Raw genomic sequence first — 21,382 nt, forward strand, 5'->3', positions numbered from 1 at the left:
GGTCAGACCCCGCCCACCACCTTTTTTTGGTCCAGCCCATGAGCTAAGAACAGTTTTTACATTTTTATTTATTTTTTTAAAGATTTTATTATTTTTTATTTTATTTTTTTTACATTTATTTATTTTTGATAGAGCACAAGTGGGGGAGGGGCAGAGAGAGAGAGGGAGACACAGAATCCAAAGCAGGCTCCAGGCTCGGAGCTGTCAGCACAGAGGCCGATGTGGGGCTTGAACTCACAAAACGCGAGATCATGACCTGAGCCGAGGTTGGATGCTTAACCGACTGAGCCACTCAGGCGCCCCTATTTTATTTTTAAAGTTTATTTCCACCTATTTATTTGAGAGCAACAGAGACAGTGAAAGTGGGGGAGGGGCAGAGAGACAGGGAGAGAGAGAAAGAATCCCAAGCAGGCTCCACACTGACAGCGCAGAGCCCAACGCAGGGCTTGAACTCATGAAACTGGGAGACCATGACCTGAGCCAAAATTAAGAGTCAGATGCTTAACCAACTGGGCCACCCAGGTGCCCCATGATGTTATTATTTTTAAGTAATCTCTACACACAATGTGAGGCTCGAACTCACGATCCTGAGATCAATCCTGAGGTCAAGAGTCATACACTCTACTAAGCCAGCCGGGTACCGAGTTTTCACATTTTAAAATTAAAAAAAGATTTCTTTTAATGTGTATTCATTTTTGAGACGGAGAGACAGAGTGCAAGTAGGGCAGGGGAAGAGAGAGAGGGAGACACAGAATCCGAAGCAGGCTCCGGGCTCCGAGCTGTCAGCACAGAGCCCGACGCGGGGCTCGAACTCAAGAGCCGCGAGATCATGACCTGAGCTGAAGTTGGATGCTCAACCGACTGGGCCACCCAGGTGCCCCTACAGTTTTAAATAGTTGAAAAAAATCAAAAGAAGGATGTTTCATGACATGAAAATTACATGAAATTAAACATTTCAGGATCCGTAAAGTTTTACCAGAGCACCACCCATGTCCACCTGTTCACACACCACCTGAGACACCTTCAGGCTCATCGCGGAGCTAAACTGCCACAGAGAATGTAGGGTCCTTAAAGGTGGGGCCCTACATAGTTGGTCTCCAGCCCTTGACAGAAAAGTTTGCATCGGCCTTGATATTATCTCAGAAACATAATGTTGGATGAAAGCACCATGCAGAAAGATACATACACGACCAGATGCGATTTATACGGATTTTCACATATCTGCTGAGAGAAAGTCTGAAGGGGGGGGATGTCTGGTAGGACACTCAAGGGGGTTTTCACTTTATAACATTTTGTTTATTAAGTTGGATGGTGTAGTTACATTAGTCTTGGTATCTTCTTAGAAGTCTAAAATATTTATAATAAAAATACATAAATGACAATATCCACTGAGTAAAGACCAAACGGGGAGAACAGCTAAGAAAACTTTGTAAAGGGACAGAAACAAGGACTATTACAAAGCTATGGTATTAAAGGGGAAGAGACCCTTCACTGGGGCCATGTGGAAAATAAATGCGGACCTGAATCTCACAACGCACAGGTGTCACTCCACGGTCTGCAAAATACTGTCCTGGCTCTTCCAAAATGTCAGTGTTGTGAAGGACAAACAAGGTCAGAAGGCCGCCTCTGGGGTGGAGGAGATGTCCACACAAGCACCTGCACGTGACCATGTGCACACCACGCACATGCATAAATACATCTCCATGTGCACCACACACAACCACACACACTTACACACAGGTACGCAAGTGCTAGAGGCAACACGGGTCCCGGACTTGGGACTGGCAAATCTGAGTGTAGAACATGTATGAAATTCTAGGATTGTGTTTTATTTTTGTTATTTTCGAGAGAGAGAGAGAGAAGAGCGTGGAAGTGTGTGCATAAGCAGGAGAGGGGCAAAGGGAGGCAGAGGGAGAGAGATAGGGAGAGACAGAGAATCTTAAGCAGGCTTCATGCTCAGCATGGAGCCCACCATGGAGCTTGATCCCATGACCCTGGCTGGGACCATAACTTGAGCCAAAAATCAAGAGTTGGACGCTCAACCAACTGAGCCACCCAGGCACCCCACGGATCGTATTAATGTTATGTTTCCTAATTTTCATAATGTCAGAAGGTATCTTTGTTTTCAGACATGAAGGGGCTTATTCTTAGCTGGTCCGGGAGCAAAGCTGTCTGACTCTGTGTGTCTCTCTCTACCTTTCCTCCATCTATATCTCTTTATCCATCCATCCATCTAACATCTGTCTATCATCTATCTATCTATTATCTATCTATCCATCTAACAGCGATATCACGTATCTATCCATCACCTATCCATCCATCCATCATCTATCCATCTACCATCTATCCATCATCTATCCATCTATCATCTATCCATCCACCCACCTATCATCTATCCATCCATCCATCATTTATCTCTCCATCTATCATCTATCCATCTAACATCTATCTATCATCTATCCATTATCTATCCATCCATCTATCATCCATCCATCTATCCATCTATCATCTATCTATCCATCCATCCATCTATCCATCCACCCACCTATCATCTATCCATCCATCCATCATCTATCTCTCCATCTAACATCTATCCATCATCTATCCATTATCTATCCATCCATCTATCATCCATCCATCTATCCATCTATCATCTATCATCTATCTATCCATCCATCTAAAACGTGGGGGAGGCAGAGGGAAGGAACAGAAAGAATGACAAACCAAATGTAGTAACGAGGTAACAACTGGTGAATCTAGGTGAAGGGTATATGTGTTATTTTTACAACTTTGCGTAAATTTGAAATCATTTCAAAATAAAACATTAATTTAAAAAATACAGAAGAGTCGAGATGTTTAGCACATGATAAAAATACCAATTCGAAGTCAGTGAGAAAAAGGAGGGTAATTACTTATGGGTGTCATGATAATTTGTGGGACAGAACAGCCAGAAGAAATGGGTGGACATTTACCTAAACTCAAAATAGAGAAAAACACTCTAAGCCAAAAACCAGTGAAATAAACCATTAAAGTACACTGGTGGAGCTCATTAAAGAAAGTTCTCTGTGGATTAAAAAACAAAAAAAAGAAAACATATGACATATGGCATATGACAAAGGTTTACGATAGACACGCAGCAGTTCCGTCGTGGATGAAAACCTCTTAAGAGCTAACGAGCACAAGGATGCCTGGGTGGCTCAATCGGTTGAGCTTCCAACTCTTGATTTTAGCTCAGGTCGTGATCTCATGGTTGTGAGATGGAGCCCCGAGTTGGGCTCTGAGCTGGGAGCCTGCTTGGGATTCTCTCTCTCTCTCTCTCTCTCTCTCTCTCTCTCTCTTTCTCAAAACAAAAACTGACACAGACATACAAGTAGAAAAATTAACAAAATACGTGTATAAATAACCCGCAAAAGAAGACATACAAATGGCCGATAGATTACAGACTTTAATACCAGTAAGGATATAAAAAAACTTTTAAAAGATGCAATTAAAAAAAATTTTTTTTAACGTTTATTTATTTTTGAGACTGAGAGAGACAGAGCATGAACGGGGGAGGGTCAGAGAGAGGGAGACACAGAATCCGAAACAGGCTCCAGGCTCTGAGCTGTCAGCACAGAGCCCGACGCGGGGCTCGAACTCACGGACCGCGAGACTGTGACCTGAGCCGAAGTCAGCCGCTTAACTGACTGAGCCACCCAGGTGCCCCAAAGATGCAATTTTTTTAACCCATCATATTGGTGAAGATTTGAAAAATAATACCCAGGTGGGTAAAGCTATAGTAAAATATACATATGATGTAATTTGTAATTTTATGTTTATTTTGTATTTATTTTTATTTTATTATTTTTTTAATTTTATTTTTTAAACTTATTTTTGAGGGAGAGAGAGCGAGCGAGCACGCACACAAGCAGGCTCTCCGATGTCAGCGCAGAGCCCAACATGCGGCTCGAACTCACAAGCTGTGAGATCATGACCTGAGCCAAGATCAAGACTCGGATGCTTAAACCGACTGAGTCGCCCAGGTGCCCCTATTTTTGTAACTTTAAAAAACAGAAGGAAACACACTGAGACGTCACAGGTAACTATGTTCAGCTGCTGAAAAATGGAGACCTTTTCAATCATGTCTACTGGATTTTGACGTTTTGGTAATGAAACGCAATACTTAAGCAATTGGTAAAAAGTTGCTGAAAATGCTGTTCTTAGATACAGGAATAAGTATTACCTGAGCTGCAGAGTGGGGCTTCACCTGCCCCAAAGGTGCTTCACTCTGGTTCCAGGCCTCAGGAGTGGGCAGGGGTTGATGAGGTGGTTTCCCTAGAACAAGAACAAGGAGAGGAAAAGGATTCGCTTTCTCATTATTTCTCCTTCTCCTTCTTTTTCACCTTTTTATTTTAAAGTAAGCTCTATGCCCAACACGGGGCTTAAACTCACACCCGGAGATCAAGAGTCACATGCTCCACTGACTGAGCCAGCCACGCACCAGAAGGGTTTGCTTTCTGCATGCACCTCATTTCTGGGTCTCCCTCACGCCAAGCACAAACCCCGAGAAGAACACCGCGTTCCTCCTCTACCCCAGTCACTTCTCTCCTGCAGCACGCGGTGGGGGGTGACGCGCACACAAGACGTCCCGCGGCTGCGTGTGGCCTGACACGGCTTCTCAAAGCAGAAATCAACACCTTCACTAACCGTCCCAAAGTGCACTCTCTGTGCAGCACAGAAAAGTAAGCAGCAGGAGGTTAAATGAATAAACTCAAAGATCCCGCCTGTCATCTTGCAAGCATCCTGTCTTACTCGGAAACGATCCGGGTCGCCGAAGAATACCCATTCGTTAACTCAACTTGGGTTAAGTTACCTAAAAATCTAGGAAATGCATCTTTTTTAAAATTTTTTTTTTTCAACGTTTATTTATTTTTGGGACAGAGAGAGACATAGCATGAACGGGGGAGGGGCAGAGAGAGAGGGAGACACAGAATCGGAAACAGGCTCCAGGCTCCGAGCTATCAGCCCAGAGCCCGACGCGGGGCTCGAACTCACGGACCGCGAGATCGTGACCTGGCTGAAGTCGGACGCTTAACCGACTGCGCCACCCAGGCGCCCCGGAAATGCATCTTTAAGCTGACAATACTATGAGACACAACTACTGTTCAAATAAGGTTTGTCAGAATCACAAATCATCGTGGCTAAACACAAGCTCAGTGAGGACTCCGAGGTTTTGGGGTGTGTGTGAGCTGTAAACACTGATATTTACTGTGTTAGAAACTGAAACAGAAATTTTGAAAAAGCTTATTATCCATCTGTCTGAAGATGGTGGTGAATATATTGCATGTTATTAGCATCTAGTTTACTCAAGGAACCAGCCCTGTCACCGTGGAGCTCCAGCAATGGGTCCCAGAGTACTCCGTCAGCTTCCTCCAGGGGATAAAAGCACATGGGAAGGACAGAATTCGGAAGTGAACTTGTGTTCTTTAGATTTTAAACCCGGAGCTTAAAAGCCATGGAATCCGAAGACCCACGAATGGCCGACGAGCCCCTGCAGAGATGGTCCGCATCATTAGTCGTCAGGGAAACGCAGACTCTAAACCACAGTGAGCTACGGCTTCTCACTCATCAGAACGGACAAGACGGGAAGTCAGTGGTGCCCAGGATGTGGAGAAGTCGGAACCCATGCAAACTGCCACTGGAAAAGTAAGGCGGTGCGGTCACTGTGAGAAAAGTTGCACTTCGATAAGGAGAGAAGAGGAGAAAAACGAGACAAGAGGGAAATCTCTACAGAGAGGTCAGCGTGCCTGTCGTCGGGAGGACCTTCCACGAGCCTGTGGAAAGGCTGCATGGGTCTCGGCCGCGGTCTCAGCCACAGGCGCCCCCAGTTATTCGCTGTCAGCGCGTCTGGAGACCCACGGTCCCCCTCCTGACCTACTGTCGCACACCCACAGCGTCCACCTCCTCCGTCTCCTCACGCAGGCATTTCTCTGTCTCACGGCATCACAGGAAAGGGGAGACAGCTCGGTAAGGCTGTGTTGAGACCACAGTCACGGCACTTTATTTACAATATATGGCTACAATCGCTCTATTTTCTTAGTAGCTGTTATCCTAGTCTCTTACCGCGCTTAACGTACAAACATTATCGTGGGCGCGTACGTCTAGGAAAAAACGTGCAACGCGTGGTGTTCGGTACTGTCTGCCGTTTCGGGCACCCCCTGGGGCCGAGGGGCCCGCTGCACTTTGGGCACAGGCTTCTGCTGGCGGTGCCTGGCCCGCTCGGAGATGCTCCCAGTTGCGCGAGGCAGGATTTCCAGAGCTCCAGTCGAGAGGAACGTGGACTCTTCTGACCTGGAACCAAAATCCAACGGATCAAGAATTGGTCACTGAGGACGGAAGGTATGGGCAGGGGCGATGGCAGCTCTTCTCCGGATACGTCGCTTTCACGGTCGACGTCCTAGCTCTACACGGGGCCTGTTCTCCCTCCTCTTAGCCAGCCGCAGTCTGTAAGGCTTCAGGGGTCTCCGCTTCTGTGAGCTGACGTGAAACATCTCTAAGTGGCATCTTCTTCTCTCCCTAAGTCCTTCAGAACCCAGATACTCTTGTTGAGTCTTACTTTTTTCTTTTTTTAAGTTTATTTGTTTTGAGAGAGAGAGAGCAGGGGAGGAGCAGAGAGAGAGAGAGAGAGAGAGAGAGAGTCCCAAGCAGGCTCCTGCTGTCAGCACAGGGCCCAAAGCGGGGCTCAAACTCAAACTCCCGAACCATGAGATCACGACCTGAGCTGAAACCAAGAGTCGGACGCCCAACCTACTGAGCCCCCGGGCGCCCCAGTCTTCTTTTTTTTGTTCAAAAGCAAATCACAGGCCCAGACCAGGGCTTTATGCCTGACCTAGCTGCAACCTCCCCCAGAAATGCAGCTTTAACCGGTTGTCAGGAGCCCTGCAGTCAGTGGAGTCTGCCACTGGGTCCTCTCCGAGCCCAAAGGACCCCGGCCCTCACAGGTAGGGAAGGCGATCTGGCTGCAAACAATCCTTTTCTTTCGCTAATGGACCTCTTGCCCCCACTGTGCTTCCTGTAAGAACCGCCCACTCTGCGGAGCCCCTCTGAGCTCCCTCCACTTGCTGCGTGGGGTGCTGCCTGAGCCCCGAATCGCTCAACAAAGGCAATTAGATCCACAAATTCACCCGCTTGAATTTTGTTCCTTAACACCCTCCTGCAACACGGCTCTTTACTGGCACCGGTGCCCTGGAAATCGGTGCCCCGTTCTACCGGGACTTGACTGGAAACACGGGCGGTGCGGGCCGGATTTGAGCACGATGCTCACTTAGTTGTCAGGACCGGTCACCAGAAGTTACTCCGGTTGACTTAAGGGGCCGAGGCACACAGCTGGCGAAGAGCTGGGAAGGTCACCTCCAGCAGGCCATGGAGCCTCAGGGTAGTTCTGAAACCTTGGGATAAAAGGAATTTGCTCAAAATCATTTAGCAGATGAAACCAGTGCGTTACTGGCTTCCTGGCCTCATCAGGACAACAAACGAGAAGCTTGTAAAAAGTCCAATCTGGACTCCTGATGGAAACTTCTAGCAAAGTGAACTCAGGAAAGCCGGCTCGGTGTATTAACATTCTTGCTACACCTATGGACATAATCCAGCCAAGTGACCAACCAGCCGTGCTTATGATCACGAATCATCCTTGTGTGAGCTTATGTTTTATCCGAAGCAGAAAAACGGTAAGAAAACATATGCTCCAGGGGTGCCTGGGTGGCGCAGTCGGTTAAGCGTCCGACTTCAACCAGGTCACGATCTCACGGTCCATGAGTTCGAGCCCCGCGTCAGGCTCTGGGCTGATGGCTCAGAGCCTGGAGCCTGTTTCAGATTCTGTGTCTCCCTTTCTCTCTGCCCCTCCCCCGTTCATGCTCTGTCTCTCTCTGTCCCAAAAATAAATAAACGTTGAAAAAAAAAAAAGAAAACATATGCTCTGGAGTGGAAACCGCTCTGAGGGCAGCAAGGCCTCGGCGCCCACGGCCCGCCTCCTGCCCCACAGACCCGCAAGTTGAGGCGCGCTTGCACTTTACGAGGTCAACCCACAGTTTCCCTGACAGCCCCTCCCCTTAGAAAAACCAGATCCGGGGGTGCCTGGGGGGCTCAGTCGGTCGGGCGTCCGACTTCGGCTCAGGTCATGATCTCACGGTTCGTGGGTTCGAGCCCCGCGTCAGGCTCTGTGCTGACGGCTCGGAGCCTGGAGCCTGCTTCGGATTCTGTGTCTCCCTCTCTCTCTGCACCCCCGCCCCCTGCTCTCGCTGTCTCTCTCCCTCTCTCAAAAATAAACAAACATTAAAAGAAGAAGAAGAACCAGATCCAGCTCCACTTGCAATTCAGGGTCCTTATTCTGCAACTCGAGACTGGCCCTTTCCTTGGAGCTGGCTGTCACTGCTGAATGACAAGAAAGCCCCAAATCTGTATCTTTTTTCATAGGTGTCCAAGAGCCATATTTTGCCTCCTTCTGGAAACGACCCTTCCAAACACCTGATTAAAAACGTCATTTTTTCTGCCCCCGACGGCGCTGAACATCAGAAAGGCCACTGCACAACCTGACCGGCAGGACCTGTGACTGTCTGGATATTTCACGCCGAGTGACGCAGCGGGAAAATGGATGGCGCACGCGGTGAGGAAGGGAAGGAGAATCGGGCAAGATTTTAACACAAAAATCGTGGTTCTTGGCAACTACACATATATTTAGAAAGAACGTTAATAAGTTGGTATGATAAGGCTGCTAAAGGAACAGGTTCAAAAGTAAAATTCAACACGTTTGAAAATGACGAAAAAATCCTGGAACTCTCCTAAACAACTTGAGTGAAACAGAAAACCTGAGTCCATAATGGCAGAGTATCTGGACATTAATCAAGGTGATGACGCTATCCCTCAAAACCTTGACACTCAGATGGAAGATTCACACCTTAAAAAATGCAATCACTAAACAAGAATAAAGTAAATGTTAAAGAAATCAGGAAAAGAATAATCAAACAAACCCAAAGAAAGGAATGAATAAACGTGAAATGTAAACTTGCAAAGACACAGGAATCCGGGGTGCCTGGGTGGGGCCCTGTGTCTCCCTCTCTCTCTGTCCCTAACCCACTTGCATTCTGTCTCTGTCTTTCTCAAAAATAAATAAACATTAAAAAAAATTAAAAAAAAAAAAGACACAGGAATCCATCCACTGGCGGGAGGGAGGGAGGGGGAGGGGGAGGGGAAGAGGCAGAGATAGAGGAAGAGGGGGAAGGGAGAGAGAAAGAGGGAGGGAGAGGGACAGAGAGAGAGAGATGAAGGGAGAGAGGGAGGGGGAAGAGAGGGAGAGAGATGGAGAGGGAAAGAGACAACATGGGCGAGAGACTGAGGGAGAAAGCAGGAGGGAAGGAGGGGGGCGGGGGGAGAGGAGAGAGATTCCCAGCAGGTCTAATGAGATCTCCAGAAGAGATTAGAAAGAAGGGAAGAACATCTAAAGAAACAATGGCTAAAAATTTCAAAGAATGGGAAAAACCAACAAACCACAAGTCTTAAGATTAAAAAAAACAATCCCATTCCTGAGCAGGTTAAAGTAACACCAGCCCACTCCCGCTCAGACCCAGGCTGGCGTCACAGGAGAAGAGCGGCCAGAGGGAACAGGGACACCCCCCCCCCAACCCCCCAAGGAAGGGGCTTCACCGGCCAAGGGCCAACTTCTTCAAAGACAGAGAAACACCCGCTTTGAAAAGGTTATAAGAAAATGCCAACATGGAATTTTCTCCAGCCAAGCCATCATTCTAGACCCTGGTTCAAAACAAAATGTGGGCCGCCAGAGAGAGGCTCCGGGAAGGTGTGGCCGCAGGCGTCAAGGAGGCCCTGGCAGGCGGATGCAAAGCAACAGATCGCCTTCTGCTCACAACAGGCTTTTAAACGTGCATGTAATTATGAAAAAGAAAGGTGGGGAACTGTTTACTCATGTGTACCTGCTAAACAGTGTGGGGTCAGCAGGCCAACGAAAGCCTCATTTGTCCTTTTTTAAACTTTTTTCAAATGTTTTTATTTATTTTTGAGAATCCCAAGCAGGCTCCAGGCTCTGAGCTGTCAGCACAGAGCCCAATGCGGACTCGAACCCACGAACCGTGAGATCACGACCCGAACCGAAGTCTGGACGCTTAACCGACTGAGCCACCCAGGCGCCCCAAATGTTTATTTTTGAGAGAGGGAGAAAGAGAGCACATGTGCAAATGGGAGAGGGGCAAAGAGCGGAGGAGACACAGAATCCACAGCAGGCTCCAGGCTCCGAGCTGCCGGCACAGAGCCCGATGTGGGGCTCGAACTCAACGGACTGTGAAATCACGATCTGAGCTGAAGTCCAGATGCTTAACCCACGGAGCCCCCCAGGCACCCCTGTCCTTTTTTTTTTTTTTTTTTTTTTTTTTAGCAAATCACTTCTGGACGAACAACAAGTTCAGCAGGAAAACGACATGATGAGGCATCACGCACTGGCAGCACACACGCACTGGAAATCCGAGTTAAACGACGACGCGTTTTCCCTGAGTGGACAGGCCCAGACAGCTCCGAACGAGCACGGCGTCTTGCGAGGCTGCGGTCAGACAAGCGCTTTCATTCACTGTTGGGAACGCACAAGACCCGCTTTGGCTGGAGGTGGGCTCGGCCGTCCGGGCCTCACGTGTCCTGAGAGGGCCGGTCCAGAGCTCGTGTGGCACGCGCTCCAGCGTGGGGCCGTGTGGGGGCTTGCACACTCACACCGTGATGGACAGACAGGCGCCCGGCACCGCCTCCGGGCCGCGGGTTTGCTCAGGTCAGTAATCTGTGCTTTCCTGTAGGAATTAACACCTCCCTGCACACACTTACATCTCTGCAATGAGCAAACAGCCTTTTTATAATCAGAACACACAAAAACTCAGGGGAAAAGGCCAGGTATGAAAGGCTCCAGGCTGTGTGACTCTAAGTGCCAGGCACCCTGGGAAAAGGCAGAGCTGTGGGGACAGGACAAGGATCCAGGGCTGCCGGGGTGGGGGAGGGACGAGCAGGCGAAACATCCCTGCACGAGGCTTCCGACAGCACCGTGGCGGGTACGTGGGCAGGCTGTGCGCGAGGGGCGGGCACGCGGACAAGCTCTGGACCTTCCCGGTAGTTTTGCTGCGATCCTGCAACTGCCCCCAAAGCAAAGTCTTTACAACAGCACTGGATGTGAAGATTCTTGCAGATGACCCCTCGAGGAGCCCCGGGCTGCGGAGACAGGGACGGGGTGCTTGCCGCAGGCAGCTGAGGGAGGACACATCCCGGGGCGGGTGCAGGCGGGGCCGGGGTGGGGGGTGGTCTGCAGAGGCGCCCGGAAAAGCGCCCGGAAAAGCACCTGGAAACCACAGGAGACAGATGATGCCACCTCGGCTGGACTGTCTTACGTTATTCATGCTGTTAAACGATGATAAGATATTTTCGTCACAGTTGGTTTATACGCCACCTGTATTTACGCACCAGATAAATCATCTCTATAAAATAAATGCAGACAGACCAGTCTCGCCTAAAGCCTTTGCCATGAGGTCCAAGCACGCCTGTGGGAGAGCAGAAACCCCACCACCCGCATGGTTTGGGGGAAGATGGCCTTCCCAGAAGGAAGCAAACTGAGAGCGTTTGGTATAGCTGCAGATTGCAAACAATACAGAAGTATTCAGAGAAAAGTCCCAAAATCTCATTCGGTAGCTTCCTCCCCAAACCGCAGAGAAACGGACATGCTTCTTCACAGCCCTCCGTCTATGTGCGTGCACAGTCACACGCACGCACACACACCGTCTCCCGTGTGCCCGCCTGCTGACACAGACACGCTCTCCGGCGGTGGCTTCTGTCCGCAAAAGGCTTGTCCAGGTGGCATCTGCCCAAGAGGGGTCAGTTGGCCCGGTGGTGCACAGACGACACCGGGCCCACGATGAGAATAAGCGTTAGGAGCTTTGGGGGTGACCTGGCACCGCCACCTTTTTATTGTATTTGCCAAAGCATCACCCGCAAAGGACTGGAGTCGAACGGCGGAAAAGCCAGCTCTCCGCCCCACCTGGTTCGAGTTGTGGGTGGAGGCAGCACCCGGTGGGGGTGACCTGCAGGGAGCCCAGCAGCGCCCCAAGCTCTGGACTCCGGGGTCTGCCCTATTCCCAATTACTTTCTCACCACAGCGAAAGCGCTGCTGAGAATATCCTGCACATACATCCTTTTCCCCCGTGAAGTATCTTTTAATTAGATTTTTAAGAGAAGGATTGCCGATTCAAAGGGCAGAATGGTAGAAAGAGACAGACGCAGTCAAGTTGTCCAAAAGGTTTCAACGACGAAGACCCCCACCGACACGCACGTGCCCCGTGCTCCTCACTGCCAAGTGACACTGCTCAATCTGAGGTTCAGACTCAATGCTGACTTCAGTGGCTTCCTCAGACTCCTGAGGCCATGTGTCACCCGCACCCTCATCAGCTACGTGCACTTCTCCTGGGACTGGCCATCTGGGCCCTTGCGTGTGATCTGTAGACACCTGTTTTAGGTATCGATCCTTTCCGCCCGTCAGACACGTCGAAAACATCTCCCTTTGTCTGTGTTCGCTGCGTCTTTTCCTTAGAGACGTTTAAATGTACCGTCACAGCGGTTGATCTTTGCCTTCCCCCGCCTATGGGGTAGTTTACTTTTTAGCCTTGTTTAGGGAAGCCTTTCTCCGTGCTTACGGTTGCTGCGAAGATGAGCATAGGTAATAGTGCACAGACGATGGGGAGAGGGCAGTGTGGACTGAATATCGCACCACTGCTCACATGAAGGCCTCAGAAAACGAGGACAGCCACAGGTCCAGGAGATAGCAGAGTGCTATGGGCCACCAGGTACCACTCTATGGTGGCGCTTTATAGGCTGGCAGCTAAATCCGGGCCATGCCGGCCGTCTTCCCTCGCCTGGAACGACGTGCCGTTAGTCTACCATTGGCTCGGAGCATATGATTTCCTTACTGGTTTGTTCAGAGACCTTATCCTGTACGCTGTGGCTTGTGAAATGCCAGTACGATAAATGAAGTCCTGCAGTGAACCCACATCTAATAAATTCTCGCCAAAGCGGTATCAGTCTGAGTCTCGCCGGCTGCAAGCGAAGCCCCGGGGTTCTGTGAGCTCACAGAACTCACAGTGGCTGCCGGGGCCCGTGCCTCAGGCTGGAACAAGGGCACGTCTCTTTCCAGCCCGGTTTCAGCACTGCCTGTGGGTCTCGGAACCCAGCACCCTCTCAGACACCTGTAGGCAGCTGGGCCCGGGTCGCAGTGCAGACACAGCGGCCGTCACTCGGAGAAGCCCAGCACAGCCGGCCCAGGAACACGGTGGCCCAGAAAGGCCGCCCGCTTTGCAGTATTTTTCTCACAAGTGCTGCCACAGGAACCGGTTCGTGGAAACCCCGTGGCAGCGTGAAGCTCTGCTCTGTGCCCGTGACCCCTGACCCCAGCTTCACTCCACAAGGGAGGCTTCTGTTCTCCCGCCTGAGATGCCAGGCCAGGCCCTCCCCCGGCCCGTTCTCGCCGCAGGGCGGCAAAGCTTCCCCCCTTCCGGGCGGCAGGCCAGGAGAGAGCAGGTCTGTGAGGCCCCCGACCCGCCAACCCCACGCTCACCTGGGCCGCGGCCCAGCTCCGCTCGGAGCCTGTTTCCTGTCTCCAGGAGCTGCTCCTTCTCCAGGCGGAGGCGGACGATTTCTCGGGCCGCCTCCTTCAGTTTCCTCTGGAGTCGGGGCACAGACGACACCTGCGGGGGCTGTGGCTTCTGGTCTTTGGTCCCCTTGGGTCCTTGGTCCGCAGGGACCTGTGAACAAAGCCATAGGCAGAGAGCTTGTAAGCCCAGCCCTCCAGGTGGGAGAGGGGCAGGCTGGCCGCCCCAGAGCCCGCACCCCTGGGGAACATCCTTGCAGGATGAGACAGAGAAAGGGCCAGCGAGTCTTGACAATGAAATGGGGACCCCACATGCAGGAGGCCACCTCTTCCATGAGTGGGGTGAACGAAGACCACAGACTGTGGAGACCAGGCCTGCTTCTGGCCTCTTGCGACCCCCACCGAGTCTGTACCTTTCCAGCAAGGACAATGAGGAGCCAGCTGGCACCCACACTCGGCCTCCGGGACTCACGAGGGCTGCGTATGCACCAGGGTGACAGTCTGGGTGCACAGGTCATGGGCACCGGGGTCACCTGGAGTGGAGGAGCCGGCAGAGGCCTCCCTCTGCTCTCTTCCTTACTATCTGGACCCTGCGCTGTGGGGTCCCTGTGTTGGGTCACCACATGGCCCCGATACACGCATGCAGTCCACTCAGAGGGGTGTTCGGAACGAGGCGGGGAGTAGAGAACGAGAGAGAGGAAGAGGAGAACGTGTGTGCGGGCTGCCTCTGAGCCAGACAGAGGCCCAGGAGGAACTGGTGTCCAAGGCCCCTAGGGAGGCAGGTGGCCTACTTAGGCACGGCTGCTCCCTACACCCATGAAAAGCTGCACTGTGCCCCTGTCCTGGCCACACACGCCGGAGCCAGAGCGGGAAGCAGCCCGGAGTCCCTGGAACAGACCAGCACGCTCTGTCCTGGCCTCGTTTCCTGGTGCGCCTCTCCAGGGCTGGCGGGCATCTGTGCCCTCCAGTGGCCACTGTTCCTCAGGCAGCCCGGAAGCCTCTGGAGTGTGCCAGGCTAGTTCGGCAGGAAGAGAGGTCGGGGCGGGGAGACGGCCCGAGGCACTGAGGCCCCAGCACCCAAATCCACACCCTCTCCCCAGTGGCGGGACCCGGGCCTGCTCTCAGCCTCGCCGACCTTCTCCCGAGGGCCCAGGACACGAGTGGGGCCCTCGGGTCTCTGGAGGAGCTGGGATAGACCCGGAGGAAGGGAGGACAGGGCGTGCCCTCCCCAGGAGCGCGGTGTTGGGAGTCACCTGAGCCACTTTACGTGAGGAAAGAGCAGCCCTGAAAAGACACTTACTCAGAGGCCTCAGGGAAAACGGACTTTCGGGAGCAGGCCTGCAGCCGGCAAGGCGGCCCCCTGCAAGAGCCCGGAGTCGAGCCCTCACCGGGGGGCCTGTGTCCAGGTTCTGGGGGGCCACACTTGCAAGTGGCCCAGCTCTAGCCCCCATGGCTGCGCAGTGGGCTCTGCAGCCCTGTCCCCCAGCCGGGGGCCGTCCTGGGTTCCGTTTCTGACCCAACTGCTCTGATCTCTTTCTATGCTCTGCCCACGCCCACGACGTGACGCCTGTGACCACACATTCTGGGACTCGTGAGCGACTGTGGGCTGGGGCCCAGGCGGCCCCTCACGCCAGCCCTGTGGGTGTGCTCCCAGCATCCTGGCCAGGGAGGCGTCCCCGTGGGGACTCTGTTCCAAGGGCAGCGGCCGCCGGGCTCCACAGAGAAGCCCTTCGGGAGGCTGTCAGAGCAAGCCCCGACCCGGGGTGCAGAGGGGCGCTGGCCGGGGCGGCTGGCTCCCGCGGGTTCTCCTGAGGGTTGCCAAGGCTGCAGGCAGAGCCGGCGGGGAGGACCGCCAGCCAACACTGCCCCCCAGTGGACCCAGAGCGTCCCTCCCGTTGTGCTCGGGGCTGGAGGGTCGTTAGGACTGGGAGGAAGGTTGGCAGGGAGACCCCTGGGCCTGGGTCAATCCCCCCCGGGCCGGGGGTCACCGGAGACAGGACAGCTGCAGGGATGTGCAGGTGCCGGGCGCGCAGTGGTCTCTGCTGCCCTTGGAGAGGGTGACTGAGCTCTGTACGGTCCCTTGTCCTGGGCCGGGGGGTGTGGGACCTGCCTCCACCCGGGAGAACGTGAGACTCGCACGGGAGCTACTAGGGCAGTGCCCTGGCGGCACCGACCCCCCTGCTCCATTGCCACTGGCCCCCTCACCTTACAGGTTGCTCCCTGATCCGCCGACAGTTAAGTTGGCGACATCAGGCTCCCTGACACCTGGATGCTCCAGTCCGTGCCTCCCAAAACGGACGTTGTCTTCAAACCACGGTTTCGAACAACCGACGTTTACCCCGGACGCAACATTATGACCTGACACACAGGCCACGTGCAGACCTCACCAACCGTCCAGTCATGTCCCACACAGCTGGTTTCTCCTGCCCTGGGCACAGAGCCCCACGTGACAGCTGTCTCCCGGGTCCCTGCAAGGCTCCTGACAGGCCGGTTTTAATGCGTCGCTCGTGGCTACAGTCTGCGGCCAGGCTGTGACCCCCGGGCGCGGCTGCCTCGGAAGCCCAGGACACCCGTCTGTCCCCGCGTCCGCGATGGGAGCACACCCCTCGGAAGCAGTGTCTGCAGGCTGCTCCCCTGGAAAGCTGCCCTCTCCCTTTGTAACCGAGGTGTCATGGGTGCTGCGTCGCAGCCTCGTTCTCCTTTCTGCTTCAGGACGGCTGCCCGGTGCACCGGCCCCTCCGCATCTGGGGGACCAGCCTCCCGCCTCCACCCTCTCCTTGACCCCACGCTGCAAGTCCTGCTTATTCTGTGGCCAGCGCCTGAGGCCCTTGGGTGCCTGCGTCCTTCAGTCCCATCGCCCTGTTTCCGGGTCTCCGTGGTGGAGCCCACCACTTATCCTGCTTCCTCTCAGAGCGAGACGCTCGGAAACAGGATCTCGGCACTGGGAGCGCTCAAGGCTCCGGGCCGCCAAGATGCTGGCGCTCCCGGGAACGGCCCTCGTCTGGGCACCGGGACCGGCCCTAGGTTTCCTGGGCCTCGATTTCTCCCCAAGGTCACACATGCTTCAGCCCCAGCCTTCCTGCCACAGAATTAAACATCTGGATTTTAAATGCTGCTGATTTGTAGGATCTCTTCCCCCTAAGCAAGCAGGATCCGCGAAGCAGGCGAGGGGTATTATAGGAACCCCCACGCAGCCGACCTCGGGGCCGTGCACGGGCAGCATCTGAGATGAACGGTGGACACGGGGTGAGGGGGCCCGTGGCCGGGATGGCAGGAGGGCTGGCCCTCCGGGTGGTGTTTCTGTGTCCCGCCTCCCCTCTGGGCCGTTTCTCACACAGCTGTCTGCCCCAAGGCGCGTCCAGGCGCTTCCACGCCAGCAGGGAGTGGACCCACCTTCCCTCCAGTCCTCCGGTGACGGACGTGGTCCCGGAGCCGAGTCCCACTCATGCCCGTCAGTGCCGCCCCTGGGACCGAGCTTGGGACACATGAGGACTGTTGCCCTATACCACCGCGCCCGGAGCTCTGGGTGCGCTCTGGTACCACGGTACAGTCGTGACCGCGGGCCACCATATAACACAGGTAACCGCGGGAACCCCGGGCCCCCCAGGTAACGGACAGTAAGGAATGCGCGCTCTCAACAGCATTTCCAACAGCCTTCGGTGAGAAGGAAAGTGGCCGGTCTGTCAGATCTGCGGGGACGGCGGCCGCAGGGCTCTCTCACGGCTCGGAACGTTGCCTCAAACATGGAGCCAGATGGGCACTGGCTGCGGAGGGCCTGACGGGGACCATGACGGGAACCCCAGTGACACCCACACGGGGCCCACTGTCACGTGTGTAGGGGCCGTGGCCTCAAGCGCTCTGGGAGATAAATCCTCACCAGGAAAACCCCCAATGTGCATTTCCTTTCAGGGCTTCCCAAAGCCCTAGCAAGAGTCAAGGACTCCCTTTTAGGGGAAACAGAAGAGCCCTCTTCACACGTGCGGGTTTCCTACGCTGGCCTTAAGTGGAGGGTCCCAGGGCCCGGAGGCCTGAGGTGGGGCCGCACCCCTCCGGCACCGTGTCTGCCGAGGACCAGGCCCGACTGTGAGAGCGGCCACTTGGAAGAGGGGGACAGTGGGGCGGGGTACCCACCTGCCTCGCAAGGGCCACCTGGTCCAAGGCTCGTAACCGCCAGTGGCTCCCGATATGCTCCTCGAGCTCAGCCACCTGCTTCTGCAGCTCCAAAGCCTCCAGGTGCACTTGGCCCACCTCGTGGGGCAGCTCGTGCTGGACGGTGTCCGCGCCCAGGGGTTTCTGCAGCAGCTGGGGGGCCGTTTCAGGGGCAACGTTAGGAGGGGTGCCAGCTCCAGAGGGCAAGAGGGCAGGGAAGCAGGAGAAGGGCAGAGGCGCACAGCAGAAACTATGCGAAGATCAGAAAGGAACACGTTTGTCAGTCTCTCCTCTCTGGCTTAACGCAGTGGCCACGCAGGCCTGTGCCCCACCCGTCCCCTGCAGGGTGGCCTCGGGCACCTGTGGCGGAGCCTGCATTGGACTCCAAGGCTGGGTGGGGAGCATCCAGGCCGGGAACTGCCCGGGCGGAGGCAGAGGCCTCAAACCCTCTTCCTGAGCCTAGTACAGATGGAAACAAACACCTGCAGGCAATCCGGGGCCTGGGAGGGGGAGGTGGGGGGTGGGAGGGGTGAAGCCAAGGCTGTCGAGAGGAGGTGACTGACAACTGGGGAGCAGACAGAAGGCAGGAGTGCACAGAAGGTGAAGAAGGGGAGTGCCAGGCGTGCGCGGCAGCTTTGGTCGCCACAGGGCAGCCGTGAGGTCCCCAAAGTGGGTCTCTGGCCAGAGCTCCGGGCCCAGCCCCTCACTTCGGCAGCTTCTCTGGACAACATCTGTCCTCCTGCTGATACAAGGAAGGAAAAAGGAACCAACGGACAGAATGGCACCTCTCTACACTCTGACTTTCCCACTTTATTCTCAGGAAGATAAAAAATATTGTGTTCCTATTCCAGGAACTCCTACAGTGAAGTCCTGGTGAGTATCTTATTCTTTGAATTTGTCACATACGCATCAAAAAGGTGACCGTTGGATAGACGCTGTTAATTAAAATAGAAACAAAAACCACTTTGAAGTGGACATTTTTCCTCACAATAATCATATGCTCTCTGACTATCAAAACAAAATTAAAGCTTTAAATGCTTATTTCCTGTTTGTAAAGCGCGTGCACGCCTGTGTGTGAAACTGCAGCAGTGGGCAGAACGGGAGGCAGCAAGTCCAGAGCGTCCCGAGCCCCCTCCCGTCGCATGCGTACGGAGGTCCGTCTGAATATACAAGGTGGTGTGATTCACGTATTCATGGACTCCAAGGACCATGTGAAATTCCCTCTTTCTGTTGCCTCACGAAGAACATATCCACACAGAAGGCGACAGGGCGGCCCGACACCAAAAGCATAAGCAGGAAGAAAACGCAGACAAAACCAGGAATCGTAAAAACTAAAAACCTGTGCTTCAAAGGACACTGTTGAGAAAGTGAAAAGACAAACCTGAAAATGGGAGGAAAAATTTACAAACTGGACATCTGATAAGGGACTAGTATCCAATGTACACGAAGGACTCTTCGAACCCAACGATAAAAAAGACAATCCAATTACAAATGGGCAAAGGATTTGAAGAGACATTTTTCCAAAGAATGCACACAGATGGCCAATAACTCTATGAAAAGATGCTCCGCATCATTAGCCATCAGGAAAAATGCAAATCAAAACCACTGGGAGGTACCATTTCGCCCCACTGGATCGGCTAGAGTCGAAAAGACAGAAAATAGGTGGTGGGAACCAGGACGTGGGCCGCCGGAGTCCTCACACGCAGCCAGAGGGACACCAAACGGTGTAGCCGCTCGTGAAAACAGCTTGGTGGTTCTTCAGAGTCACCATCGACCCAGCAATTCCACTCCTACACGCGTACCCCAGAGAACTGAAAGCAGGGGCTTGAACAGATGCTGGGACACCGTGTTCACAGCAGCGTTCTCCACAAGTGCCAAGCGTGGGAGCAGCCAAGTGTCCATCGGAGGACGGACGGTGTGGGAAACACAGTGGTTTATCACTCCGTCCCCAGAAGGCATGAGCACTGGTTTACGCTACTGCCCGTGGGTGAGCCGCGAAGACATGAGGCCGAGGGAAATGAGCCAGTCACGCGAGGGCAGATTCCGCAGACCCCGCTCACGGGAGAGTCGTCCAGCTCCCGGAGGCAGGGCAGACGTCCCCGGGGGAAGGGATGTGGGGTCAGTGTTCGATGGGGACGGTTTCTGTTTGGATAACGAAAAAGTTCTGGGAATGCACAGTGGTGATGTTTATACACGTTGTGAATGTAGTTAACGTCACTGAACGTACGCTTGAAAATTGTACACTTTATGTATATTTCACCACGATAAAAAAAAAAAAAACTCTAAAAAAAGAGAAATTATGAATTTGTAGCAATAAAGCACGGCTGTGACCCTGGCAACACGTGTGACAGGGCAGAACTTGCGTCCCAGGAAACAGTGGGTGGCGGCCAGCCTGACTGAAAGGGCTGGGCCTCCGAGGCGTCTCGCGCCACATCAGGGCACCCCCACGTGCTCTGGCGTGTCCCGAGGGGGCAGCAGTCCTGCGTGGGCCCCACCATGGGCGCTGCGCCTCTGGACTTTCCTCTCGGTGACCGGGCCTTACTGTGTGCACCTTGCTGGGGACATGTTACCTCACAATAACCCCTTCCTGGGAGGGAAACTGAGGCACAGAGAGGCCAAGAGGTCCAGCCAAAGACCTGCCCAGCCCAAGTGTCAAAGGGGAGGCCATACCTTCTGCCTGAGCCGGGCCACCAGGAAGTTCAGGAGATGTGTCCTGTTTCTGAGCCTCCCGAGCGCTAGACCCATGGGTGTGCCATCGGCCGGCACGGCTCCTCCTGCAGAAAGAGGGATTCTGTCAGGTTCAGGTCTCCTTCCCTTGGGGAAGTTTCCGGTCAACTGCCCTCTTTGGGGAGTAGACGTCTGTGCCATCCAGGCCTGGGGACGCTTACTGTCACCGTGTGTCCACCTGGAAGTGAAGATTCCCTAGGACTGAGTGGAAGGCACGTGGTCCCAACACAAACTGAGAGGCGCTGGCGACAGGTGACGTATAACCCTAGTATCGAGAAAGCAAGAATCTTTGCAGGAAAACAGAGGAAGCTTACCACCTAATGTCTGCGGAGGCCAGTCTTTACCAGCCTCCTAGTCATCTGGGAATTAGAAAAAATGTTCCTACAACCCAGAGGTCAAAGAAAGAATCAGTAGAGGTAAGAAATTATTTTGGCCTGAGTTACCATTAGTACAACGCTTACCAAAACTTAATGAAGGGATTGAAAACTGTCCTTTTAAAAATGTTTATGGCCAGGGGCGCCCGGGTGGCTCCGTCGGTTGTGCGTCCGACTTCGGCTCAGGTCATGATCTCACAGTCCGTGAGTTCAAGCCCTGCGTCAGGCTCTGTGCTGACAACTCAGAGCCTGGAGCCTGCTTCGGATTCTGTGTCTCCCTCTCTCTCTGTCCCTCCCCTGCTCATGCTCTGTCTCTGTCTCAAAAATAGATAAAAACATTTAAAAAAAATTTAAGAAAATATTTATGGCCATAGTAGCTTTTTTTAGAAAAGAAGGGTGAAAAGTCAATGAGCTGAATAGCCATTTCAAAAACAAGAAGGCCAACTAAATAAAGTAGAAGAAAAGAAAGAATAAAGGT

The 21,382-nt window shown here is 53.5% G+C and overlaps 1 protein-coding gene across 2 annotated transcripts in view; it reads right to left on the minus strand.

The window, feature by feature from the left end:
- Nucleotides 1–21,382, minus strand: part of CCDC57 (coiled-coil domain containing 57) — a 104,634-nt gene that overhangs the window by 33,773 nt on the left and 49,479 nt on the right. For both annotated transcript variants that reach the window (XM_086688294.1, XM_086688295.1), the window contains 4 exons: nucleotides 20,474–20,577; nucleotides 17,786–17,956; nucleotides 13,622–13,808; nucleotides 4,223–4,314 (listed from right to left, as the gene is read on the minus strand). In XM_086688294.1, coding sequence (XP_086544420.1) covers nucleotides 4,223–4,314; nucleotides 13,622–13,808; nucleotides 17,786–17,956; nucleotides 20,474–20,577 — 554 coding nt within the window. The remainder of the gene's footprint in view (nucleotides 1–4,222; nucleotides 4,315–13,621; nucleotides 13,809–17,785; nucleotides 17,957–20,473; nucleotides 20,578–21,382) is intronic.

The sequence above is a fragment of the Puma concolor genome, chromosome E1, assembly GCF_028749965.1.
Source record: "Puma concolor isolate L17-30 chromosome E1, mPumCon1.1.hap2, whole genome shotgun sequence".
In the NCBI taxonomy this organism is placed as follows: Eukaryota; Metazoa; Chordata; class Mammalia; order Carnivora; family Felidae; genus Puma; species Puma concolor.